Source organism: Pungitius pungitius, chromosome 19, assembly GCF_949316345.1.
Source record: "Pungitius pungitius chromosome 19, fPunPun2.1, whole genome shotgun sequence".
NCBI classification, from domain to species: domain Eukaryota; kingdom Metazoa; phylum Chordata; class Actinopteri; order Perciformes; family Gasterosteidae; genus Pungitius; species Pungitius pungitius.
The window spans coordinates 4,119,344-4,146,739 of record NC_084918.1 but is presented as its reverse complement, the minus strand read 5'-3'; the positions used below and the strand labels follow the sequence as shown (position 1 = coordinate 4,146,739).

Here is a 27,396-nt window from a genome sequence, read left to right as displayed (position 1 = left end):
CTAATGAGCAAAACAAGACGCGCTGACTGCAGGAAAAAAGTTCCCCCGTTCTTTCTCCAGCTGTAGAGCCTTCCTGCTTCTCAAGTTTTGGGTTTCTTTCTGCAAGAATCTGTTAAGTTCTGCTCCGGCAAGAAGACGTTCCTTTTGCTTCCTGCTCGGAAGCTAAGACGAGCACGGCTTTAGAAGGAAAGGTCCGTCAGCGGCGCTCACATCAACGTAATCCTGTGATCTGCACACAGCCTGAGAGACGCATCCTGCAGCGTTTACTCCCATGAAGCAGCTCTAAGTGGCCGCTAAATGAAGCACCCTGACACCCACAGATAGGCAAAGAAAACATTGAGGGATGTGAGTTCTTTTTTTGTTAAAATTCTGCACACACACACACACACACAGACACACACACTAGCATGCAGAAATGCAGCGAAGCGTTCCACCTCCTTTACTTTCCAGTCATGTGTGGAAGTCTCCCGTCAGTGGTGCTGAGTCTAAAGAAGGGTTGCAGACAGCACCTTTATTCAGCCGTTTTACGACCCCCCCCCCCCCCCCCCTGAACGCCCCTTGAAAGGTTTTAGGTGGAACCAAATTACAGTTGGTGAATCAGAGGTGTTGACAGGCGTGAGCGCGGCCGGCCAACGGGGGCCCGGCGGGCCGGGCCGGGTCGGAGGGGGGGGGGGGGGGGGGAGGTATGCGACGGGGGCTTTCAGGCGCGCTGAAAGAAAAGCAGAGGGGAAAGATTTTCCCCTTCGCACAAAAGGCGAGGAGCAGTCTCAGCCGCGTCCTGCTGTGAGGGTTATTTTAGGTGTCCCCGTGGGGTCTGACCTCAGTGCCCCCCCCCTCACCCCCCGAAGATGCTTGACAAAGGATCCAGAGTTCTTCTTCTTCAGGCCAGAGGCAGTGTTCACAAGAGAAATGCAGGTGCATGTGCCCCCTTTTTAAAAAGGTGACTCATCGGGGGGGGGGGGGGGGGGGGGGGGGGGGCGTGCTGGGAAAAGAGCAGTCTTCATTTATTAAAAGTCCCTATGTTGTGGTCACGGTGCGCCAGCTTTCCATCGCATTATTAACGACTGACAAAGATCCTTTGCAGGACAGAAATACATGTTCAGGTGCCTCCTGGATACTGCTGTTGACGAGAAGTTTGCCCGGGCTACTTTGTCCACACAGGGTGTGACTAATGGCCGACGGGGGGGACGGAGTGAGTGTCCGGAAGTGTTGAGCTGAGAGCCAGCAAATAGTCGGCAAGGGGATTGAATGCATCAATGACAGCTTCCACTTTTGGGAGAATTGATACCCGGAAGCCCCTTCCACTTGCACACCTCGTCTCACGAGAGACGGTCGGGGGCCCAAAGAGAGGAGGATGAAATGTAAGCATTGGGGGGGGGGGGGGGGAAAGAGTGTCAAACGTGCAGTAAGAGTCGAGGAAAAGTCCTGTTCACATCCTTCCCATGCAGGCGCTTTCTCAACTTTGCCTTTGGACCAGTGCTACAAAAACGAAAAAAAAGTGCAATGGGTAATTGCCTTAAACCCGCTTTGATCCCATTAGTCACGAGGAGCTCATGGAAGGACAGAGCGGGCATCAGCCTGAGGGCGGAGAAGCGAGTCTGCAGTCAGTCGGAAGACTGACAGATAAAACAGGCCGGGTTTAACGCTTATTACACTTGTTCAGAGCACTGGTTGGCGGGGGTCAGCGGCCTGTGCTGCTTTACTTCCAGGTTAAGTGCAGCAATGTGGATAAAGTACTCACATCTCTTACTTAACTCAAAGTTACTGTAAATACCAGACATTTTCTTTTCTAGTAAAAGTAAAAATCTATTAATAGCAACCGCAGTTATATAGGTACAGTATGCAGGATAACAGTATCATGTTTCATAAATAGATTACACGTTTTGCTTGTAAGTTTTTCATCTTCACCTGCAGCTGTCAGATAAATATCCTGGAGTAAAAAATACACCACGATACTATTTTACCATGAAGAACGGTTCTTTGCAATTGGAAAACTCCCAGAAAGTACCTCAAAATTGTATTTTTAAACATTATTTCAGTAAATGTATTTGCAGATGCTATATACAGCACATATAGATACTCATACCCATCTGCTCTTAAATCATCTTGCATTTCCATGCATAATACATACATATAATACATTACATTGCACTTCACCATCAGCACCATTATCACAGATAAGCATTTGAGTTTGTGTGTCACGGTGTGAAGACAGACGTCCCCCGTTTCAGAAGGTCAGGAACCGACGAGGTGATAAAGACGACTGAACTGAGGGCTCTCAGCCGTAAAAATGTGTTGAACGGAACGAACCGATTGTGGTTTCAAACATTTCTTCTGCGCCCCCCACCCCCCCCCCCCCCCCCTCCCTTCTCGAAGGAAGAAGGGCTTTTGATCATGTGTTCGCTGCTTTTTCGGGGGCCTGTCATTTTAAGTAATGACGGAGCAGATCTCGTCGTTAGTCGAGTCGGCGCTGACATTCTGGACGTGGATGGAGAAGGTGTGTGTGACTGTGGCCCGCTGGTCTGTGTGATGACTGCTGAGCCGTTGCTGATGTGCATCCGTTTCAGACGGCGGGAAATGGGAAAAGTCCACTGAGGCCGAAGAGCTACGAGGGAGAGGCACAAGATAAATGGCCGTGAATAGGCCCCACCTCTATCGCCTTCCCCATCGCCTTTGTGCAAACACAAAATATTAGCGTTACATGTGATTGTCTTACCTCGTACATGCCCCCCCCCCACCCCCCTCCCTCCAATTCACATCACACGGCAAATTATTCTCCCTTCCGGACTCACAAATTATTGAGCGTGCTTGATTAAAATACAATTGCACCCGCTGTGTGTTTATCATCATGCGATTGCAGCTCCTAATTTGGCTTTCGGGGTCGTACGAATCACCGCCGCGGTGCACTCACGTTTTTTTTTTTTTGTGTGTTGTCTTCCCGTCTCCCCAGGGGTCTCTTACTCATACGTGCGCGGGCAGGCGGGGGGTGAGGACGCCGCCGCCGTGGACGTGGCGCTGTACGGCGCCCGGTGGAGGAGGTGGCTTCCCCCGAAGCCTCGCAACATGGACAGCAACAGGGCCAGTCAGGAGCAGGAGCCCGGGCGGGAGGAGCCCGAGGGCTTCCCGGGCCTCCTCTCTGCGGAGGAGACGGACAACAGCTCCCAGATAGAGGTGGGTGCTGAGCTTCATCACGCTTGTATTTTCTTTCTGTGGATCTTCTAGAATCTGGGTGTAACGCTGTGAATATTAATGAAAGACCATCCAGTTGCATTGTGGGTAAGTGCAGCGTGCGGGTGTTTGACCCGGCCTCGGGGTGGCGCCGGACTGCTCCGGCTTATCTGCGTCGATGTTTACCGGCTTTGGCGATGAACGGAGGCGCAGTAAATCACCGCAGCACCTGTTGAAGTGTGTCATTAGGCAGAAAGCCCAACGCTCCCATCACACTCCCATCACCCTCCCATCACCGGTGTGTGTGTGTGTGTGTGTGTGTGTTCTTCTAAAGCTGCGTGGGAATGTACAGACTTGTGCTTGAGTGACGTCTCTCGGGTCTGTCGGTCTAGTTGCGTCGTGTTTCGCAGGCACCCGTTCCAAGCCGCGTTGGGCTTCACTGTTCACGCCATTTAGTGATTGATGTTCAGGTTCTGTAGTCTCAGTGGATCCCAACAGCGTTTCACTGTGGGTGGAACAATTAAAGTGATTTGAATAGCGGTGTTTTAGGTAAACGCACGTCTTCAGCTAAAAATGATTTCCTGGAACCGAGGCGAGTCATTGGGGGGTCAATCATTATTTTCCCATTGAGTTAATGGAGACTTTATTGTGATTCAGCGCAGACCTTCCTGTCTATGAAGAAGCCAACTTATATAAATGAATCTATAAAGTCCACTGTGGAGCTGAACCAATAAATACTCTTGAGTTGCTCCCCTGCAGCGATTATAAATCTCCCAGGAAGAGAGGATCTTTCGTAATGGAAAAAAAAGACTCATATTTCATGTTCAATTAGGCTCAGCCCTCAGTTATTCTTCTACCTTAATCCTCGTCCACAACAGGAAATTAACCCGCCCTCCCCAATATTTCGAGGGTTTAGCGGAGCTCCTCGAGATTATCAGCCCGGGTTTCGGGTTGTGTGTGTGTCCACGTAGATGAGAGGCGTCAACCGTTCCCGTTCCGACAGCCGACTCATGTTGAGACGGTGCCGTGTACTCTCAGCTGCATCAAACAGGTCACATGTTATTCCCTCGCTTGCTTAGATGAGAAGATCGAAGACCTTCTTTTCAATATGCAGCTTAGCCTGGCATAAAGATGGCATTCACAGTCCCGCTTTTAACCATTTTGTGTTCATAAGAAGGCTGTAGTGGTGGGTGTTTTTTTTAACCGTTTGGGCCAAGCTAAGCTAACTGGCTGCTGGCTTCATATGTGCAGACATAAGAAAAGGATTGATCTTTCATCCAACACTAAAAAAGAAAATAGATATACGTTCCTAAATGGTAAAATAATCCCCCTAACTGCAAACACACGTCTAAAATATTCAGCCAGTTATCTACTAAAATAATCTAAAAAGCAACTGTTTCACTTTCCTCAAACGGGGTTTTCCACCTTTTTGGAAGTGAAGAAATCCCTCCGTCTCCACAGTTCGCTCTGGGGTCAGTCTGTGTTTGGTTAACCGGTGAACCGATGCAGCTCAACCCTCAGCACGCCGGTTCATAACAACGGGCCCCAGCAGCAGACAGCCTGACGCTCCCGAAAGGCGGCTGTGAATGACAGTCAGCTCTCAGATCAAACACCCGTCAGCTCACAGCCAGGTCGAAAAAGGCAAAGTTGGAACACACCGTGGGAAGACGTTGTCACTGGATTCGAGTCAAATCCCATCCCTTTTTCCTCAGGAAAGGCCGGCCGTCCAGACACGTCGCCGGTGGCGGCCGACTCGTTGTCTGACAGCTTGCGCGGCGTGTTGACACGTGCGGATTTGACAAAGGAATTGAGGAGCGGTGTTAACATTCTAAAGATCAAAACGGCACGAAAACCACCATTTGATACGATAAGACAAAGCGCGTTTCCCCCCCCCCCCCCTGCGTGTGTCTTCTTACACGAGCTCCGCTTTGCGATAACGCCGCCCTGACCGAGAGCCAACCGACCCTCCTTTTGGTTTCCCCTCTGTGGAACACTGTTAGCCAGGTCAGCATGTTAGCGCTGTTAGCGGCGTTTGCGCCGTTTGCGCCGTTAGCGCTGTTAGCACCCTTAGCTGTGGGCTGCCGACTTTCTAGACTCTACTGGACATTGATTAGCATATCATTAAATTGTCTCCCGATAAAACATCAAGTTGTCGTCTCGTGACCCTCCGTCAAACGCTGCTATACACAAAATCTCCTCAAGCTCCCGACTGTGTGGTCACACCTGTAAGGGGCGATACAGGGGCTCAAGGCGTCACCTGGAATGCCCTGTCTGCACCCACCGAGCGAGCCGACATGGGTCCTATCAGAGAAAGTACTCTTGTCGTAACCCACATTTTAAGACCTTTCTTGATTAGGAGCAGAAAACGAACATTATAAAACCAAGATCTTTTTGCTCACATTGCAACACCGCGAGGGAAGCCAAGAGAGACGTGCAACTACTCCGTGTTCGCCCAGGAAGACTCCTTTCCACACGTGGCTGATCACATCTGCAGTGGAGTGCAGCCCGTCCCGAGGATCTAACCAATATCAGCTGGCCAATGGAAGCAGAGTGTGCCGGCGTTACGGGGAGGGGGGGGTGTTTCTATTGCTTTGATGTGAGGTAGTAAGTGTGTGGTTCCTTGTTGTTGTTGGATGTCTGGGACTTCACAGTTCAACAGGCCCTTTGGGGGAGGGGGGGGGGGGTTACATGCCTCACTGCATTCACTGTTTATTTGTTTGTTCTTTAAAAGGAAAGAATTCACGCGGCGCTTTTACCCTCGACCGCGCTCCACGTTCAGACCGTGCAGCGAATGCACGAATTTTGTTTGTTAAAAGGTTCCCGGTGGATAGTGTGTTTGGGAAGAGACGTTTGCTTGTCTTTATGTTTAAACTCTGCAACGTGCTGCCTTCAGGGCTGCTCTGCGGATGAACCTGTAGATGTTTGAATTTCTGCGTGTGTCCGACCTTCAGCAAGCCTGACTGAGCATCAAGTCCTCGTGGGAAAGGTTCTGGGTTTTTCTGAGTGGATCCTCTATTTCCTCAAACTAAAGGAGAAGGAACATTTGGAGGTTTGGTGAACCGGGAGTGCACCTCTACGTCCTTGAACACGTTGAAATACAGCTACCTCCTTTGAATCCATCCGACAGCTCGCAAAGCCAACTCGTGAGATTGAGGGTCAACGACGAGGAACAAAAGAAGTACACATCAGCAGCTCGCATTCGTCTCCGGCTGCGTATCTTTGGGTAGAGTCTCACTGTATTGCCAATGAAGCAATTACCTGAGTGAAATTGAATTCATGCACGTGGGCTTTTGGTTTATCTCCTGGTTTGTTTTCAGACCTGTGACCTCCACATCTCCCCAATGTGCCCCCCCCCCCCCGCCTGTTAGTGGAGCTGAAACACTCACGCACACAAACACATCACATCACCGGTACCATTAAACTACTACCACTGGCAGGAGACATTGCAGATTCATGGATAATTGATCACAGGTTTTATCAGCTGATGGAGTGCTGTACACACAAGGCATGCTTTTAATATTTTCTGTGTGTGTGTGTGTCTGTGTGTGTGTGTGTACTGGGTCGTACTATCTATAGATAGATATAGGAGGGTTGGTCAGCAGCTTAATCCCAACACACATTTAGTCAAAGCTCTAATGCATTCTGCTGAATCACAGCTGCGACAACGTCTCCAGCAGCAGTTTTTAGACTCAGAAGTAACGGGAAGATATTCAGGTCTGATGCAATATTGATGCGTTGGGGCTCAGGACAGAGATGGGCGTGGATGAGAATATTTGTGCCGCTTGTTCTTTGCTTTAGAGACAGAAAATGGTTCCGTTACAGGGAGCGATTCTCACTCTCCGGTTTCATTTTGCCCAGGAAGCCGAGAGATGAGAACGCTGTCCTCCTTTGTCACGTGACCACTTTTCTTCCATTAGCCTCCCTTGAGGTTTTCAGTGCAGCAAAAAAACAAAGAAATACAAACAGGAGTACGGTACATATCACTGGCACAGTTTCCAAAACATGTCTTAAGGTTTTGTGTTCTTCCTGTGCGTGATTCTTAAAAAGAGTGTATTACATTTCAAGATTGTCATCAGTAACAATTCTCAATTGAGTGAAAAGTTCATTGCGTGCAACCATTACTGTTGTAGCTTTAATTTATTTTTCATCCTGACCAGCTGTTTTTATTTTTGTGTTTGACCATGTGAGGCAGCACGTGAACAACCCTCGTCGGAACTCTACAGGCTTAGATGTGACGAAACGGACGTGAGATCACACGTGACTCATTTTACAATGGACAGTTCCAAGATGAAAGGGGCGAATGTTCAAATAACGGATCAATCAATCACTGTAAAATACAGATACCAACGCGTCCCTGTGTGGAAATAGGGGGCCCCTTCAGTGTCCGTCCTCGTCTCTGAGGAGCCTCCGAAAAAACATCTTGAGCCGATTAGGTGGAAACTTTACAGCTACTCCTTGTTTTCTTTACTGAGAGCAATGTGCTGACTAAGGCTACCCGCAGGGGGCCCTTTTTTACCCCGACACGATTTGTCCGCACTTCAAGGCGCGATGAAAGGCCTCGGCGGTGTTCCCCTTGAAATCTACAAACTGCATCAAAAAGTTAAACCACCTACACGGCCGAGCTCCATTCTGGATTCATGATTCCGATCAATCCCGCGAGGCTTTGCTCAGCCTCAGACATTATCTCTCTGTATTGTGTAAGTAGCAGTATGAAATTATAACTCTCTGAGGAAATGTGAATCCTCAAAGCAAAACAAGCCGAGCAGGGAGAGGATTGTGCTTTAATTAACTTTTGTCCTGTGGCCTTTTTCACAAACCCGAGACGCAGTAGCTCGGAATAATAACACCGTGCGCGTTTCAAAGTGCGCACGGAGCTGTGTTCCTATTAGTGAGATCACAGTCAGAGGCAGCGTATCCGGCGAAACATTAACTTTTAACAGTGTTTTTACATCAAATACAAAGCCGGTATCTCTTTAGACCCACAGGAAAACTCGGTAATCTCCCACAGGAAACCATGAAAGCAGACGGGACCTTCCCACACTGTTTCTGTTTGGAAAAAGGAGATTCTGACTGTGCATTCTGTTTTAACCGTGGCTTTCTGTTTTTTTTTTTTATCATCATTATGTGATTAGTGGAAACCATTTGTTTGCTGATTGAAAAGCACACAGTTGAGTGAAAGGACAAAGGCAACGTACACAAGATGAAATGATTGCATTAAAATTATTTCAGTCATTTTCTTATTATTTGGCCTTTTGATGTGGCCATGCTTCGTACCGTATGATAAGGCCTTAATTTACATAGCAACGCAGAAATATCCCCTCTCTACCCTCTCACACGCTGCGCTTTGATCCCTCACCTCTACAGGAGGACACAGACCACAACTACTACACATCCAAGATGTACACTGCGTCGGATGCGATGAGCAGAGACCTGTGGGTAGATGTGGACCAGATGGACAAGGACAAAGTGAAGATCCACGGGATTCTGTCCAACACACACCGACAAGCAGCGGTGAGTGACGAGAGGAGGTTTATCTTCAAGTCGTATTCATTGATTCATTCTTGTGTTTATTGACTTTGGGTTAGTTATTGTTTAATATGTAAAAGTAAGGCTAACAATTATCTGCATTGTCACTTGGCCGGTGGGTTCTTTCGCTTGGTTTTTAGAATAATATTATAATAGACAACAAAATATAATATAAAAAATTAAAGATGAGGTTTTCGCATGACCAACAGTCCAAAAACCAGAAAAATACTGTTCATAGCGATTGAGAAGCAGGAACCAGAACATCTCTTTACATTTTCTTCGATCAATGATTAATGATAAATCAATTACCTCTTGTTCGCGTTAAGGCGGTTAAGGCGTTAAAAATGAAACGCCACTTAAAAGCTTCTCTCCCTCCAGCTCGGCTCAAGCAGGTGACCCGTGTGAGGTGCATACTGATGAGGTCACCCCGAAGCAGCATTTACTCAGCCACACACTTATAAGAAGAGCAAGAGAGAGAGAGAGAGAGAGAGAGAGAGAGAGAGAGAGAGGAGACAACAATAGCTGGCGAGGAGAAAGAATAAAGACCCACATTGTGTATTCTGGTCTTGCACCTGCAGTCATGTAATGATGGATTGACCCGATCTGATGCGAGATGTTCCTTGTAGCCACCGAGCAGCCGCCGTGGCTTCTCTTTCCCGGGCAGCATGGAAGGTGTTCTTTGACTTTGGCTTAAAAAAAATATATATACATACACAATTTACTGATTGAATGGTTAGCCATGCAAGGCAGAGTCAAAAATCTTGCTTGCATGATTTTCATTGAGTGATTGTAATCTGTTCACTGTGCTCTTTCCTCCTGACATTATTTGGTGAATAGAATATTCACATCAGGAGAGTAAATCATCTCCGATATTATGTTATCTTGAAGCCCTTTTTATTTGGGCTTATTCCGATTTGTAAATGACACGAAAGGCCATTTCCGTCAGAATACAGATAACAGATGAAAAGTTAGGAATGATGCAAAGTTAAAATAAATATGTAATATTTAATACGTTTCCTGCTGGAACAATATGAGGAATCAGTTGTAAACTGTAAAGGAAAGTTTTCGCAGCATTCGATATGGCTGCTGCACTGTAAAAAGGCCTGTATAATATAATTGTCTTTATAATATTTAATGTAAAGTATAAAATATAATACACGTGGATACACATTTATAGAAACTATAGAAAATATGCAAATGAACTGATAGAAGCTGTGAGTTAAAAATGTTACTATATGGTGACTCGGCATTAAAATTGTCAGCAAGATATTATTTTTTTCCTCAAGGTCATTTGCATTTATTTAATTTTTTTCTCGTTGTTGTTTGTAAGATGACAGTTTCTGATCCTCCTCTTGCCCTTTTTTTTGTCTTTTTTTTCCTCCTCACAGAGAGTTAACCTGTCCTTCGATTTCCCCTTTTATGGACACTTCCTGCGGGAAATCACCGTGGCGACTGGTGGTAAGTGAGCACTGTTTTCTCCGTGGTTGTTGTTATTTTTCTTATTGAATATGCTGTATGTGTTTGGCGTATTAGACTCATGACTTGATTGCGGCTGGGTTCAAGAGAAGAAAAGCCTTGTGTCTGCATCTCTGCATCTGAGTGGGAGCGGCTCCTGAAACACAGAAACCAATGAGTTATTTTCTTTAGATGTTGTCTTATCCGCCACTGACGCCTCTGACGCCCCCCCCCCCCCCCCCCCCGTGCGAGACCGCTGAACAAAAAAAAAAAAAACCACGGCCGACGCTCGGCACCATCAGCTCCACACCAGACTCCGGCTGGAGGAGACACCAGACCCAGGCTGCTTGTGGAAACAGGAGCCCCCCCCCCCCCCCCCGAGCCAACTGGGCCTCGCTCGCACAACCCGCCAGACATGTATGAGCAGTCAGGGAGGTGTGGGTGTGTGTGTGTGTGTGTGGGGGGGGGGGCGGTAGACATGTGACGCAGCAGACGTGTTTGCCAGAGTGTGCAAAAGCAATTTTCCACTTGAGTCTTGACGGCGAAACCCCCCCCTCCCCCCCCCCCCCCACAACAACCCCAACCGGCGATTATCACATGAAAGACTGAAGCCGAGCTCTGAGCCGACTGCTCCAGAGAAGCCTCCCAAATAATAAAGACGCGATCCGCCGTTTGGTTTGAGGAGGCTTGGCCCGACGACGGCGGCGGGCGGGGGGGGGGGGGGGGAGGAGTGAGGAGATAGCGTGGATTCGCATCCCCCCCTCTCACAGGCCTCCCCGGGGGGGGGGGGGGGGGGCTTCGCCTCCAGCACCACGCTGAACCTCTGCAGGAAAACCTAATAATTTGTACGATGACACGGCAGTTTGCACATTCCGAGACATCAGGGGCGGCGGTTGGCTTTCAGCCAGGTCAAACACACGCAGTCTGCGCCTGCTTTTCCGTGGGGTTTGCGTGCAGTAAATTGAAGGTTTCGGTCTCAGCGGTAGACACCGCAAAAAGTCCTTTTGAGTTCAAAATATTTGACTTTGTTTGTATTACGAAAATTGGAGAAAAAAATTGCAATTGCAACAAGGCCTCAACACAAGATAAAATGACACACGTCGCTCCACAAATTTGCTGCCATTGGAACAAGTTGATTTGAATTAGAAAGAAAATGCTTGATGAGATTCAGTTTAGATTAATCGAAGCACAAAATCTCAAAGATGAATTGATTATGCCAATCACCAATTACAACAAATAAACTGTTGTAATTGGTGGTCACAAGTATTCGTCACCAGATACGTTACGTGGAAGTAAACCCAGTATGATGTCTTCAGTGTGCTGTACTTCATTTCAGTATTTACATGTAAAGCTACTTCCTGATTATTTTCCTAATTCATTTCATTTATCACGATTCCTTTACTCAAGGTAAAACAACCATTGCATAATAAGTTCTTTAATGCTACGTTCACTAAATGTTTAATTTAAATGCAGGGCTCTTGAATATTTATGCTCTGTGGTCGATGTATTTTTACTTACTAAGTCAAGTAGCTTCTTCCACAGCCGCCTGTGGCAAGCAAACGCCGTCTACTGCAAACATTTACTTGGAAAAACATTTGCCACCGAATATAATCCAAGTAATTATGTTTACCTTCACAAACACGACGTCTCGGACGCCGGGCTCTTAACAACGATGACAACTCTCGTTCATCCCGGGCTGTGTCACCGCCGGCTCGTACTCCAAAGAAATGAGGTTCTGAAACGCGTGTCACAGGGAGATGTCATTTAGATTCTTTATTCTCGGCAAAGAACAGCTGCAATAAACAGGAGATGTCCTGTAAGTTACACACAGCTCGGTCCGCAACACAATCGCCAATAAAGTGCAGCTTTAGTCGGGTTGGGCTTGCTCAATCCCACACACACACACACACACATGTACACAGAAAGGGTTGGAACAGATCATCCCGCTCCATCCGGCCTTGGTAGAAACCTCTTTCTCCTCTGGGTTATTGCTCCTCTCTGAATCCCTGATTCACCTCTTTGGCCATTTTGAGAGGCTGTCTGACTTTCTTTAGACTGTCAAATACGTCGTGTGGTGTTTTTCGGGGATTGCTGGCGTGTGTGTGTGTGTGTGTGTTTCTAAGCTTTCCGAAGGGCGAAAGTGAAAGGAGAAACAGTGCAAAGAAAGAGTCGATGAGATGAAAACGTGTAGACGAGGCGGCTGATTTGTGATCAGATAAAGACAAACAGCCGGATCCCCCCTGGCGTCAGGTTTAAAAAGGTCTTTATGTCTTTGTTCTCCATGACGTAATATGCTGCATTATGTCTGAACACAGATGTTAAAACCACAGCGACCCGAAATTCACAACAGGCCTCAACTTTCATGCATACGGTTGAAATATATATTTGATCCTTGTGGATTCCTGATAGAAATAAACCAACCACGGCAATTCCTCATGTTGGAACCTCGTTCCCCTCCAGATCTCCAAAGTCACGTCTTCTCTTCTCCTCCTCGTTTTCAGGCCAAGATAGATCCACCAAATGAAACGCTCCTCTCCCGGTCTCCTAAGTGATGTGCATGTGGTTTCCATGAGCAGACCTCTTCATGAGGAGACACATGAGGGGATGAGACGGGGGGGTTTTTACGAGCTTTTGCCTTCGATGACACTTTTCCCAACAACCCTCCGTTGTGTTTGGGTTTCTTTTTTTCCTCCCCAAACGCCTCAGACACTGACTGTGTTTCTGTCCCACTGACAGGTCCCTTCAAAAGGCAGTGATTTCTTACTCTGGGTTGTTTAAAGGATTTATTATGGTGTTTTTGGAGTCTCACAAAGTGAGGCGAAGGACCGTTTTTTTCGTAGTTACATAGTTTCCCCATTTCTAGCATTAACTTGTATATTTAGTTTCAAGATGTGATGTAAGTGTCCTAATAACTGCGCTGTTTTTCCTTCGTGTAGCATCAAATCCGTACATGTTACTTTTGTTTTTACATTTTTGCTCCTCAGGCAAAGTCAGCGGGAGAAACTAAAGTAAAAATACACCCTTAAATAGCTGCTGACTTTGCTAAACGTCCTTGTCAGAAGGGAAATTAAGACTCTGCTTAATTTTGTTGTTGTGAGTGCAAATTCACAACAACAACCGTGATGAATGCTGAGCTTCCTCCTCCCCCCCCCCCCGTTTCCAGATGCATTAATAACCACGTGCACAGACTGTCTAAATGATGCGGCTCCGGTTTGTGTTGAGCGAGCACGTCCCTGAAATTGCGTAGATTTTGAAGACAAAAAAAAGAACTGATAAATGTTGACCTACATGAAGGTCATTATTCTCTGAAATCAAATGAGGTGACAGCTGAGGGGAATCCACTGCGATGCAAATACGTAAAGTCGTGAAATAAACACATGATTAAGTATTTGGAAACCTTTCTTTCCAATATTCCAAAAGAAGGCATGTTATTGAAGCAGAATAAGCAAAAACGGTGTTTGTGTTTCCTCATCAAGCCTCTCAGGCTTTTTCTGGCTGTTTTTTTTTTTTTAAATAACAGTGTTAATTATTGGCAGCGTGGAGCGGGGGGGAGGGGGTGGTGCGCAGACAGACAGGGAGGCGTTGGTTGTGCGATAATGAGGAGCTTTTATCTTTCGGACTGGAGGGCAGACTTTAGGTCCTCCTGAAAGCCACTGTACCTGACAGGAAGGAAATAAACGGATGATTGATGTTTGCTTTTTACGAGTTGGCTAAAGGTTAAACCCACCTTAAAACACTTCATCAAAGCGAGCGCGGCCCCTGTGAGCACAACGAAGGCTCCCCCACGGTCTTCTTCCAGCACTGACAGCTATGTGTTGTGTCTGTTCCTTCCCCCCAGGGTTCATCTACACGGGCGACGTGGTCCACCGGATGCTCACGGCGACGCAGTACATCGCTCCTCTGATGGCGAACTTTGACCCCAGCGTCTCCAGAAACTCCACAGTCATCTACTTTGACAACGGTGACGGCGGTTTACCGGTTCATTTGACCTCTGCCTTGAATGCTCGGCCGTTTGTGTTCTCTCCAAACTAATGCTTTTACGTGAGGACGCGATAAGGTTTGCTACTTTTTTGTCAACAAGTTCCAGAAAAAAACCCTAAAAAAACTAACCCATGATTATTTCAATGAGACTCATGAAAACCCTCCAGCGTCATGATGGTAGAAAGAAAGCACTTCTGCTACTTAATTAATTGATGAATGGTAATCGCAAGTCTAAATATATGATTTTAGCATGAATCAAAGGAAGTGACCTAATTTTATTATGAACGGTCAGAAACAAATAGCAGTTTTTTGTTGATTTACAGTTTTTCTCAGTCGCTTTGGTGCATTTCTTAGATCAAAAGCATCGGTGCAATTCTTGATGTACAAATTCCAAATCATCTAGTCACTTGTGCACATCATTAAAGCATTTTTTTATTCCTTTGAACAAATTGCAATTGATTCATCAATCAATTCACAAAAAATGCACCAAAGCAAAAACTGTAAGCCCTTTACAAAAGAAACGAGCCATCGTCACTCATTCACAAAATAGTAAGTCTTTATCTTCAACTGATTTACATTACATTACATCACATGTCATTTAGCTGACTTACAATAAGTGCATTTCCACATAGATATGAACTCTGTTTGACCTCAGCGACCCGCCTTCAAATCCCAACTCACTCACTTTCAACCCCCCCCCCTCCCCCGCCCCCCCCGCCGCTGTCCATCCGTCATTGACCTGCCGATGCAGCTTGCGTTGTGCTGCAGGGCGAGCGAGCGGATTGTTTGCTCCGCACACCCAAACAGGAACGGTGTGTGTGTGTTTTGGTTTGTTTGTCCATTGGAATCTGCTGAAGGATACATGTGTTTTGCTGATGCCTCCTCTGTGCTCACCTCTCAGCCATCTCCGCCTCGGAGGGAAAGGAGCTCTGAGGGCCGTGATTAGTCGTGTAAACGGACCTTTTATTGCCCAACGACTCGCCGGGCAGGAGGAGGAGGAGGAGGAAGAGTGGGGGGGGGGGCTTTTTCGGCAATAGGTTGTCCAAAGACCACAGTAAATCAGGCCGGATGTGGAGAGCAACAGAAGGCCCGATGTCTGGAGGGTAGAGCCGAAGGTTCTGCGAGTCCGCTACTACATGAGTGGATGCGCAAAAGGGTCCCTTCAGCCATTTGACTGAATAGTGTATTTTATTGGGGAACCCTGGTGGAAGAACAGGAAGAATGAAGGATTCTGGGCCGTGACTAAACTTCCATTGATTATTAATTGATTTTGCGAAAAATCCTACTTTTAAAATAATTTAAAAAAACACAATGTTTCTGTGTATTTAAAGTTAGAGATTCATCCCAAAAACGTCCTTTATTTGTTAGAAATGAAAGGAGAAACGACCTTCCAAAAGGAGTGAAACACGAGTTTAGAGCCAGCAGCTTTTTAGCGGTTGCATTTGGGGGGATTTCCCTCCGTCCTGCGCGTGGTAACGAGCTGAATGTGGTTTGTTCCTCCTTTAGGGACGGCTCTGGTGGTGCAATGGGACCACGTCCACCTGCAGGACAACTACCACCTGGGAAGCTTCACCTTCCAGGCCACGCTGCACAGCACCGGCAGGATTGTTTTTGCATACAAGGAGGTCGGGCCTCTTTCATTCTGACCACTTTAAAACAGCGTGTTTCTTTCTTTGTGTGTGGCCTCATCCGTCTGTTTGTCACACAACTACCGGCCTCCATGCAGGAACCAGGTGTTTGTCATTGTGCCCGTCGAGGTAATGACGGTACTTTCTGTGTTCAGCTTACTCCATCCAACCCGTCCTCTCCTACAGAGTGACACCAACATGACTAGATGAGGTGTTTAATGTCCTCACGCTGCTTCCATTATGCTTGTAACAAGGAAAAACCAAGCCATGAGATGGAGATAAACACACATTAATTCAGCAGAAAATAAAGAGGTGGTGATGAAAAAAGATCCCACAGAGACCACAGTAAGGATTTAAAACCATAGTAACCGAATAAGGACCCATCATAATTCCAATAATACCAGTGTGACTGCCTTAATCTGTTATTTTAACAAATTAGAGTGTTTTTGTAATTGGTGTTTCGTTATGCGACTATAATTAGTCTGAAAAAGAGCCACCTGACAATGACATGTAATCTATTTTTCATTTTATCCACAAAACGTTCTTCCTCTCCTCTTCTCTCCGTCCATCTTCCAGTCCCCCCCCCCCCCCCGGGTCGTGGTGCGGTTCAGGTAATTGATTTTTCACTCTTTGCCCTTTCAGATCCCCACCGAGGTGTCACAGATCAGCTCCGTCAATCACCCGGTGAAGGTGGGCCTCTCTGATGCCTTTGTGGTGGTCCACAAGATCCAACAGATACCCAGTGAGTCGCAAAATCCTTCCGCTGTGTGCTTAAAGCAGCTGACCTTTATTTAAAATGTGCTTTTTATGCATCAGACAGTTATTAGGGGACCATTAACTCCATCGCACGGGGTTATTTAGCTGAGTACATTGTCTCAGCAGCTTTTTGTTTACCTTCTTAAGCTGAGGCCTCGTAGCTCGGGGGTTTCGGCGTCGTCTGTTTTGCTTTTAGCCCAAACTGTCACCACCTCTTCTCCGAGCTCTGGTCTTCCTCTCTCTCTCTTTTTCTCTCTCTCTCTCGTGGACGTTTGAGTCACTGCAATTTAGGCCCATTAAATTTAAAAGCCAATGCGAGCGTGTGAGGGTGGACGCCCAAAAAGAAGATCCCACAGTCGGTCTCCCTCCCCCCCCCTCTCCCCCCGCCCCCCCCTTCTCTCTCTCTCTCTCTCGGCCCGACTCAAAGTCTGCCACAATAATGAGTTGTCAGATATGATTTATTTATTTTAAACTCCGTTTTGATTGCGTATGTGTGAAACTCGAAAAGCATTTAGCTCAAAGTTAATAGTTTCCAACTTAAAATCCAGCACATAAGAGGGGATTTTTTTTTTTTTTCATCCTTCACTTGGCCTCTTTATTTTGAGCTGGACAGAGAGGATTTACTACGCCTCTCGCGGGTGGCTTTTATGTTGCATTTGTTTCGCTGTTTAATGCAGATTGTTTGCTGCTATTGTGCTTAACATGGATTTCTGCATGTGATTTTTTAGTTCTTAGCTCCACAAACACTGCCGAACACACTTCTAGTACAGTACAGATCCTGCAGAAATCATCATCTGTTCAAGGGGGTCTTCGATTGAATAGTCACCTGCACAGAGACGGCAAAGCATGCGGCGTGTAAGATCAAAGGTTCTTATCGACGCGTCAGGTACGAGCGCCCGTGACGACCAAGGCCCGGTGCTTCACTGCATTGTGCATTATCATCAGGTACAGGGGGGTGTTTGTAAAAGGACACCAGTGGCACATATGTCCTTTCATATCATCCTGCCTGTGTCTGGATGAATAATACCCAGCAGGAAGGTGCAAAGACTGCCACTATTAATCTCACACGAATATCAATTCATGTTTCTTTTTCACAGTGAATCTCTGTTTAAGAAGAAAACACAGTGATTAAGTTCGTTGGGAGGAATCGACCCGCCGAGAGTTTAATCACGAGGTCAAAGAGGTTGATTGAACACGTTGTAATGTTTCGTGTTGTATTAAAAGAATCCAGTGTGCTGCCCTGACGAGAATACACCATCCCCCCATCGATCTATAACTTATTAAATCACATCTGTATTGATTTCCATGCTGTATGGATGAAGGAGCAGTAACTTGCCGCCTGGTGTTGTGATTTACTCAAAGCGAGAATGCCGACACCACTTTCCTTCATATTTTATATCTTTAGAGTGTAATACAATGTGCAAGTGTCTCATATCTGGATGGGATTTGCATTTTAATGTGGGCTAACTGAGCATAAACTGATGACACGCCTCTGTGTGATGGCATCAGCCGAATCCCCACTGGTGGAGGTTTATGCTGTGAGACCAGGCTGCAGATGAGCGGCTCCCTTCTTTGCAAACAGAGACCAGCGAGGTTGTAAAGTGTGCATGTAAAAAAGTACTCAGACAATAAATACCAGGTGCTTCAAAGTAAAGACGGAAAAAACGGATTTGTTCATCGATTTAAATGTTCAATCGGAGCATTGCGCAACTGTTCAGCCCCTTCCTTTCCCCGCCCTGTACAGTCTGCCCGCCTGGGGTCAGAGAAATGACCTTCCTGTGGCCCCCACCGGGTCATTAGGCCCCTGATAATCCCTCCGCCAGAGGCGAGAGGAAGCCGGGCAACCGGGGAGAGGAGGAGGAGGAGGAGGAGGAGGAGGGGGAGAAGGAGGGGGGGGCGTCCTTACTCTCAGGTCGGAAAGCGCCGGCTCACGTCGGCGCCTTTTGATCAGTCGTCCTGTGCGTAATCAAACGTAAGCGGGTCGAACAGCATCCTGTCACACGAGAAAGAGAACAGCGCTGTAACGCTTCATTGAACCCAGCCGGGGGGGGGGGGGGGGGGGGGGAACAAAAACACTAACCTTAAATCTGTGGGCTTCTGTTTTTTTTTTTATTGTAGTTTAATACATTTGTATTAAAATCAATATCAACTACACGAAACAATGAACAGTGCATCTCTGTGATTTATTCTATAGATTTACAGTAGAAAGTGGTTTTAACAATCCAATTTGGGGATTTTGGATTAACTACAGCGCCATGGAGTTTGGATCCAACGAAGGACAAAAAGCTTTTGGATTGTAACAAAGGCTTGGTTTTTTTCCCTCCATTCCCGCTGTTGGGAGTGAAGATGCATCAGTTCGCAAAAAGCAGGCGGCCAATTTCTCAGCTGCCCCCCCCCCCCCCCCCCCGCGTGAGTTATAAAGGGCAGGAGTCAAGAGTCAATGATGTTTCTAATCGATTGCTCCCATCTCTACCCCCTCGGAGGAGGAGGAGGATGTGCCGTTGCAGCCTTTCAACAGGGTCTGATTCACATCGGCTCCCCCGGGGAAATTTCTACTGTCCCGTTGCCCGAGTGGGGGCTGATGTTTCGGGAGCCCTGATTCGGCCTCTCGCCGACTGTCCTCTTTCCTTCGGGGGGGGGGGCCACGTCGTCGCGGCGTTCTTCTTCTCTCACTCTCTCTCACTCTCGATCTCTGCTCCCCCCCCCCGCGATGCAGACGTCAGGCGGAGGACGATCTACGAGTACCACCGGGTGGAGCTGACCAAGACCAAGATCACCAACTCCACCGCCGTCGAGATGACGCCTCTTCCCAGTGAGTCGCTGTCCACCGGCTCATTCAAGGGTTGACCTTCACGTTTTCTCCAATTGGGCTATTGATTGTGTAAGTGGTTTGACCTGTTTTGACCTCCTCTGCAGCCTGTCTCCAGTTCACCAGCTGCAGCTCCTGCATCTCCTCGCAGATCAACTTCAACTGCAGCTGGTGCCATCGCCTCAACAGGTGGGACGTTTCTACATACGTTATTACCTCTCATCTCACCCCTCCTGTTCCCCCGCCCCCCCACCCCCCCGCACTTCAAAACTAAGGTCAATATTTGAGCAGCCAGAGAAGTGTTAGCTTCACCAGAGTTGTAGTTTTCTTTTATGACGGACTGCTGTTGGTCGAATATTGATTCTTTGACCCATAGGCCATTCTGTTGGGGGAGTTGGCAGCATCATCCGTGCATTGAGATTTCGACATCGACTCCCCTCCCCCCCCTTTCGCTCTGTATTTGAACTCTTCTGCCTTGGACAAAAAAGTCACAAAAATGACAAATTAGTTAATAACTTAGTGTATTGACTTAAATCAAGCTGATTTTTTTAATAAGCTTTCTCAGCGTGTTAACATCTGACTTTGTATCCCTCCTCTGCCCTTTTGTAATCCTCCCCCACTTTAAAAAAAAAAAAAGGGCAAACTTGCTTTAAACGGGCTGCTAATTAGAAACAGTGGCTGGCCTGGTTGGCTCCGGGGGGGGTTTAATGAAAGACGCCCCCGACATGTTTGGAGGATAAACCCCGGTGAGCTGAGAACTCATTGAACTGATTCAGGGGGGGCTATCAGTGTCTATAAGTTTTGGAGGAACTAGTGGGACTAGAGGGACGGCTGAAAAATGTAGCTGGTGGAAAAATGTTGAGTCTTAATCTGTCTCGTTCTCCCAGGAAGCTGCTGTAGCAGACTTCAGTGTTGAGGGGGGGTCGCGTTTTCATGAGGCTCATCGTTCTTTTATGAGCTGCAGTCTCTCTGCTTCAGCTTGTCTGTAACAACACTGTGTCACGTACTTCTAATATGTGTAAGTCTTGTATGGCGAAATGGACTCGAAACGCACTTAAGGGTGTCGCAAACATTCTTTAAGATGATCTAGAATGTTTAGTCCATGAATCTTCGATGAAGAGGGGAATAAAACGCGATGCCTCCACCCCGCCGTGGACGTTGGAACCCTGAAGAGAAATAGTCCCCCCCCCCCCCCCGGTGAGTTCATTTATATTCAAATGCGGCACCTCGGTCCTAATTAAAAGCACCGCGGCTCGCTGGGACGGAGACAAAGCACCAGCTCCCCCGCAGGGACAGGTTGGACCTGCTCGGTAATACTGCGTCTTCTTCTGCTGCCCTGTCCTCCTTCCTGTTGGGAGGGGGGGGGCATTCAGGGATTAAGCGAGGAATCCGTCGCGCCTGATTAAACAGATGAGGCCGATGGGATTAAAGAAATGGAATGATGAGAGAGGCAGCAAGGTGAACGTGGACTCCCTCACATAAAGCCATTACCATGACAACGTGTCAGCCAGAGAGCCGCAGCCTGCTGGGGACGTCTGGGTGTCCCCTGGTCCACACATTGTCCTCTCAGCACCGCCGACCGCGTTTCTGCATCACGAGCCGGTCAAAGGTCCTTTTCATTCCTGTGTGGGTTGTTGTTGTTGTTGTTGCTTTTTTCTCACATTGCGGCGACAAACAAACGTCCCGGCTTCGGGTTTATTTGTCAGAACCCAGTGTGAGTGGGTTTAGCGCTTCGCATACTTACTCCCCCTTTCAGACAGGGTACAGTCAGTGGGGCCCGAGGCGGAGCGATGCCCTGAATGCTTTTGTTTCTCAGCTGGAGCGGAAGTGTTTTCGTAGAAAATGATCAGTTATGCATCGCATCTGTGTTGTGTTTGAGATGCCCTCTTTCCTCAAGAGGACTGCTAACCCTCTACACAACGGTACCAGGACTTAACAGAGGTGTTGGACCAAAGATTTGACTGACAGCTGTTTTCCCTTTGGTCAGATGTTCCAGCGGTTTTGACCGCCATCGGCAGGACTGGGTGGATAACAGCTGCCCAGATGAGGTAAGCGGTGTAATAATGGGGAAAGATGGACGCCCCCCCCCCACACACACACATGATCCACAACATTTCTTCCCTTCCAGACCAAGGACAAGACGTGCAACGTCACGGCGCCCACGTCCCTCTATCCGCGAACCACCGCCGCTGTCGCCGGGACGCCGCCGTCCGGGAGCAGAGAGGCCACCGCGGGCGGGGGCGCCGCCGCCTCCACCTCGCACCCTCCCACCAGCGTCCCCACAGAAGGTGAAGTAGGAAAGAGCTGAAAAAAAGGATGGGTCGATCGACGGATGTTCTCTCTCTCTCTCTCTCTCTCTCTCTCTCTCTCTCTCTCTCTCTGCATCCGGGCTGCATCCCAAATGAAGTGCGTCTCTTCATTGGTATCGATGTTTCCTCTTAATTAACACGAGCCGGACGCTTTTCTGCAAGGATGCATGAATAAATTTAAAAAAAAACGAGCAAACAAGGAATCCTCCCAGATGGTGGGAAGTGGAGCAGCTGTGTCTTGGAGCAGCTTTTAAACTATGCAGATTGAATCAGGACAAATCTCGCCAGTCTAAAAGCGGGCGATGCGCTCACCATCCCGTCGTTGCTTCTTTCTTGATCATTTTTAAGGTTAAATCAAGGCTTTCACCGTCTGGGTTCGGGAGGCGAACAAAGGGCAACTTCCTGTTTCTGAAGGCTGAATGTTTAATTGGAAATTAGTTTGAGCGAAGAGTGACTTTGCAATCGGTCTGAAGTTTAGTGAAATTTGATGCAGATATTGAGGAGAATTGATTCTTATTAGTGTTCTCTCTTTTCTAAGGTGACATTTTATATTTGCAAATTTTATATGTCTCCATTTCTGTGGATGTTGAGTGAAAAGAGAGAAATCTATGATGAAGGATAAGTCTGGTAATCACTTGATCTTTGTATAATGTTTCAATAAGGACGTCTGGTTGCTAGATGAAATCTCCCATAATTAAGAATTATTATGAATGGTCCCTGAACTTTATTTAAAATCATTCCCCTTTACAACCTTCTCTTGCTATAAATACTCTCTGGAAACGTGCAAATACTACCCAACATATACTCTTTTGATTGTTGAAAAAAAACTTACATAAACAGTATTATAACATACTTATGTATTACGTATGATAAACGTATGCAGTAGTGTAACTTGAATGACAAAATGATTGCACTTTACTTAAAATCGGCATCTGCAATCTTGTAAGTAATAAGTCGTCTCTCACTGGCAGCACTTTTTCAGTGAGAGTCAGAGGGTGTCGTGCTCCTTTTGATATTGCGGTGTAAAATGATCCGCTGCACCCCAGCGGGAGGCGAACCCAAACCGTACTGCAGCATAATCGCAGTCATCAAATGCAAATCGTCTCTGCAGGGGGGAGGGGGGGGGGGGGGGGGCGTCTGGATTCCACTGCTGACCATAGGAAAACAGCCAAGGTTGCCTTTTAAAAGTTTGTTTGTTTTTATACTTTTTTACTAAAGGAGCGAGAGTCATAAATCGGTTTGATAAATCGCGCCAACGTTTTACCTCATTCCCCCCTTTTTTTTTTTTATCACTTTCGAGCCATTTATTTGAGTTGTTTTGGCATTTTATTTAATCAGCTCCAGATGTTGTACACACTCCCTGAACTGTGGAGCAATCAATACCAAAAGCACACGCGGATGCACAATGCGCTCATAGGGCGACAAATCGCTCGTGTCCTTGTGAGGAATCTACTTTAATCCTTTTTAAGAACACGAGGCCCCCGTCTGTAGAGTCACTGAGGACTTGTCCGTCAGGGTCTTAACCTTAAAAGCAGCAGGAAGGTGAACGTGGGAGGAACTACGGTTAATAGTGTCTGGACAACAATGCAGCAGTGAGATCAGGCTGCGGCCACACGCACACACACACACACACACACACACACAGCGCTGGGATCGTGTCAGTGTGGGTTCTGGTCTTCTCGTGGGATTTGCCGACAGAAAAATAAAACGTCTGCAGACTTAGCTGTTGGAATGAAGGATTATGCCTCACCTCCTCAGACGCAGCGTTCCAGTGGCTCGGGGCACATTGCAAACAATCCAAAGTCTCTCGGCAGACACTGTTGGCTTTTTGCAAAAAGTCGAGGCAAAAAAAAAAAAAAAAAAAAAGAGAGAGAGAGAGAGTCCGCCGTGTTCATGTGTTTCTGGTACGTCGCATTTTAACCACATTTCTGTCTCATCATGTCCATCCACGCTGATTCCATTTCCCCTCCTCCTCCTGTCGCCCTTAAAGATGTCCCCCCCCCCCTCCGCCAGGCTGACCCATTATTCAATTCTTAATGAAAGGCATTGACTTTCATCAATAACTGAGGGAGTGGTCTTTTTCCCCCCCGCAGCCGCATTAATCATCTGGTGCGGGGTTTGAGTGAACACTCCATCGCGGTGGGGGGGGGGGTTTGCTGGACGGGCTGCGGTGATGAGGATGGATGCCGGGTGCAAACGGGTCCGGCTGCGAGTTAAACCCAGGCCCCCCCGTCGAGAGGGCTGACGTGCGTGGGCCTGAACGAGCGTCCTGGAGGTCAAGAGGTCGCTCTGCGGTGTTTGTTGTGACGCCGACAATCTCTTCCTCTCACTTTCTGACATGTACTGGGGGTGGGGGGGGGGGGGGAGGGGGAGGTCAGCTTCCTCTCGGCTCTCGCTTGTCTCTTCAGCTGCAGGGGTCAAAGGTCAGATCAGACCAGCGGGCTGGGTGGGAGTGGGAGGTGCAGGAGGGAGGAGATGAGACACAGAGTGAAATGTCTCGGTGTTGAGGTCAGTGAGGGAAGGTCAATGACCACGTTTAACAGCTCTATTTATGCATCAAACATTCACTTGGACTGGAGGTTCAAAGGTCACTGCGATGCCACAAATCACTCTGTGGTCCACATCTTAATAACTTAATAATAATTATCATTTTCATATCGAGTTCTACATTCACAATGTGTGCAAAGTCCACAGCAAATTAATGTCGTTATTTATTACTTATTCATTCAAAACGTTTTAGACCATCAGAGGATCCCGCCAGAATATACTCCATCTTTAAAGAAAGAATATGCAATATGGTCTTTTAAAAAATAAATAAAAAACCTCCTATAATTCCACTGTACTACATTTAGTGGGTAATTTTGAGAATTTATGTGCAAACTAACGAAATGAAATGAAATGAAAACAGTATCACACAGACATCTCAATCCGGAGTAGATCCCGCCCAACACTCATCACTATAAATCTGAACAGAGATGAGGATATTTTTGTGAGATAAACACACATATATCAGCTTTTGGCGTCTTTCCCCAGAGCAGCGATGGTGATCAATATTCATCACCTTCCCGGGTCCCGGGATTGAATTGAACCACATTTTGAGCGCTCTATTACTGCACCATATCTCATTGAATGATTCATTTCAGACACCGAAATGTTGCTGCATTAGTTCTTAAGAAATTTCAAATAGAAAAACCCCTTTGAATTAAATCGTTCAGTGAAATATACGCGTGTGTGTGTGTGTGTGCTGAATTTGCATAATGTGCATAACTGCCTGCTAGCCTTCGAGGAGAAGTGGGCCACGCCACATTTCCATATTTCACATGTATAGTTAACCCCAGACAGCTTTTATGTGCTGAATTATGCATGCTGGACCATTCTATTCCAGGCATTCATTTTTAATCAGACTTTAGGTGGATTGAATCTCATGTCGAAAATTTCTACTGATGAAAGACGCTAAATCTCATTTAGGCCTTCGGGGAGTTTTTTTTTTTTTTTTAATATTATCGCAGCTGCAACAACAAACTATAAAGAGAAAAAGACAAATAATAATGATCACGTCTTCTTGTCTCTGTGTCTTTGTCCCCTCACAGACGACACCAAGATCGCCCTGCACCTCCGAGACAACCAGGGTAGGTCTCCGTCCTCCGCCGCTGTGGACTCCCAATAACTGCTGTTGACGTGTGGCTTCGCTCCACGTTACCTTACCTTGGGGGCGGGGGGCGGCAGTGCGGGGGGGGGTTCTTTATCTGCCTCGTGTTTCTGTTCTCACCGATGAGGTGCCGCTCCCTCGTTGCTTTTTCTTTTTTTTGAAAGGGTGTGTGGCTCAATCGCCTGATAAAGAAGTACAATGCTTAACTGTGGGCTGCAGAGATCCATTAAAACTGTCTAGGGGGGGGGAAGGGAGTTTTGGCCCAGAAAAATCGAAGTTGTATTGAGTAACGTATTTCAAATGAAGTCTCCCTAGTCAAAGGAAGAACCGCATATGTGATGTATTTTTCATGCTATGGCTGTATTAACGTAGGCCGGAGGTAGAAAAGAAGATATACCTTGCTCCTTTTTTGTATATTCAATAATAAAAAACAAACATGTATCCTGTAGGAAAGTATCTTGTTTTGCACGTTGCATGAAGACAAAGGCTTCAGGACCAAAGTGGCCACTTTAGGATTCAGCTTGTTGTTCAAGGTCAAAAGCATCAGAGAGGAAGACATAAAAGGATGAATTTGGACTTTCCAGGTCAAATATAGTTGGGTACGTATTATAACCGCTGGGTATTTAACAGGTACAATGAACCCGAGGGGTGTCAAAATGTGTCTCTCACCACTCGACTGTGGTGGCAAAACATTGAGGTAGAAACCAGCCAAGTTGCTGAGATGAGGAGCGACGGAAGCAGGCCGCCCCTTTTCTCTGGAGCTTCTACTCCAATTAAAACAACCACACTGGCCCCGGGGAGGGGACGTTTCTGGTTTTAGCCGCTCTGGCGGCCCCCCGGCTCCCCCTCGGCCCGAGGTCGCTCCCGGCCTGTGTGGTTCAGCCAAAAGTTCATACTCATGGCTTTGAAAATGTCAGTCCATAAAGCATTGGGTGACGTAGAGCGGACGGCGCCGGCTTTATGTACAAACGGTCCTTTCACGGCGCCCGTGGGGCGAATCATTATGACGAATCATTATGACGAATCATTATGACGAATCATTATGACGAGTCATTATGACGAGTCATTATGGCGTCTCATCTAGCGCCAACGAGACGCCCCAACGTTTAAATTAGTTTCAGTTTAACGAACCAAAATCCTGCAAAATGAGCAACACTCCCGTCGGCATCGGATTAGCAAAGTGGTAGAAAACATAGGGAACATGGTAACCGTTGCCTGTGGGCACGTTCGCATTTAGCTCAAAGCATCCCAAAGCAGCGGAGTCATGACGGTAGACCCCCCCCTCCCCCTACTAGGACCCTGCATGGAGCCTGAGGTCTCATTGCTTTAAGGCCTCAGAAGAGTCCAGACTCATCTCCGCTAGCATCCCGCTGGTCACTTAGCTGGCAGATTTTTCATTGTTTCTACCTCTTTGCTCAGTCTCAAGCCCCCCCCCCGCCAACCTACTAACGACGACTAACGATTCTCTGTACTTTGTCCTTCTTCCCCTAACCCCCCCCCCCCGACTTAATAGTGCAAACAACGGCCTCGCACAGACATTCACACCTCGGACGTGTCCCGGTAATTCCGCGCTGGCGGTGAATCGATGAGGCCCGGCGCCACGGGAGAAGCTGTTCGGCGATGGCTAAAGCCGCTAATTGAAGCCCACGGGGTGGGGGGGGGGGGGGGGCGCGGGGAGGGGGGGCGGAGGGGAAGAAGCCTCTTCAGAAGAGGGGGAGAAGAAGTCTGCAGCTGTGTGAAAAGAACTGAGACGTGAATCCGTGTGAGATGAGCCATGAGGGCATCCTCGCTGTTTGTTTCATAATCGCTTCATCAGCCCCCCCCCTCCCTACCCCCCCCCCCCACTCTGATCACCACAGGGACCGCTCCACTATTTCTCCTTGTGCTTTGCTCTTCTATTCGTCTGGCTTTGGTTTCCGGGCTAATTGTGCCTCCGCCGATGGGAACAACAACCGGTTACAGGACGTTCTCGTCATCTTCTAAAGGACTCGCGAAAAACACCTGCTGGGTGGGTTCCAATACGAGTCTGACAAAAGTAACTCGGCTTCAAAGAGATCACACACGCCCAGTGATGTCGGCCAAGGTTCCTGCTGAAGGACAAACTTATTATGTAGT

At 47.4% G+C, this 27,396-nt stretch overlaps 1 protein-coding gene across 1 annotated transcript in view; it reads left to right on the top strand.

Moving 5' to 3' along the window:
* The window catches only part of plxdc2b (plexin domain containing 2b), a 49,926-nt gene that overhangs the window by 18,644 nt on the left and 3,886 nt on the right, over positions 1–27,396 (top strand). The window contains exons 2-12 of the mRNA XM_037455750.2: positions 2,951–3,171; positions 8,533–8,679; positions 10,083–10,152; positions 13,988–14,110; positions 15,637–15,755; positions 16,401–16,500; positions 19,231–19,326; positions 19,431–19,512; positions 21,311–21,371; positions 21,452–21,611; positions 25,223–25,261. Of these exons, the coding sequence (XP_037311647.2) occupies positions 2,951–3,171; positions 8,533–8,679; positions 10,083–10,152; positions 13,988–14,110; positions 15,637–15,755; positions 16,401–16,500; positions 19,231–19,326; positions 19,431–19,512; positions 21,311–21,371; positions 21,452–21,611; positions 25,223–25,261 (1,218 nt within the window). The remainder of the gene's footprint in view (positions 1–2,950; positions 3,172–8,532; positions 8,680–10,082; positions 10,153–13,987; positions 14,111–15,636; positions 15,756–16,400; positions 16,501–19,230; positions 19,327–19,430; positions 19,513–21,310; positions 21,372–21,451; positions 21,612–25,222; positions 25,262–27,396) is intronic.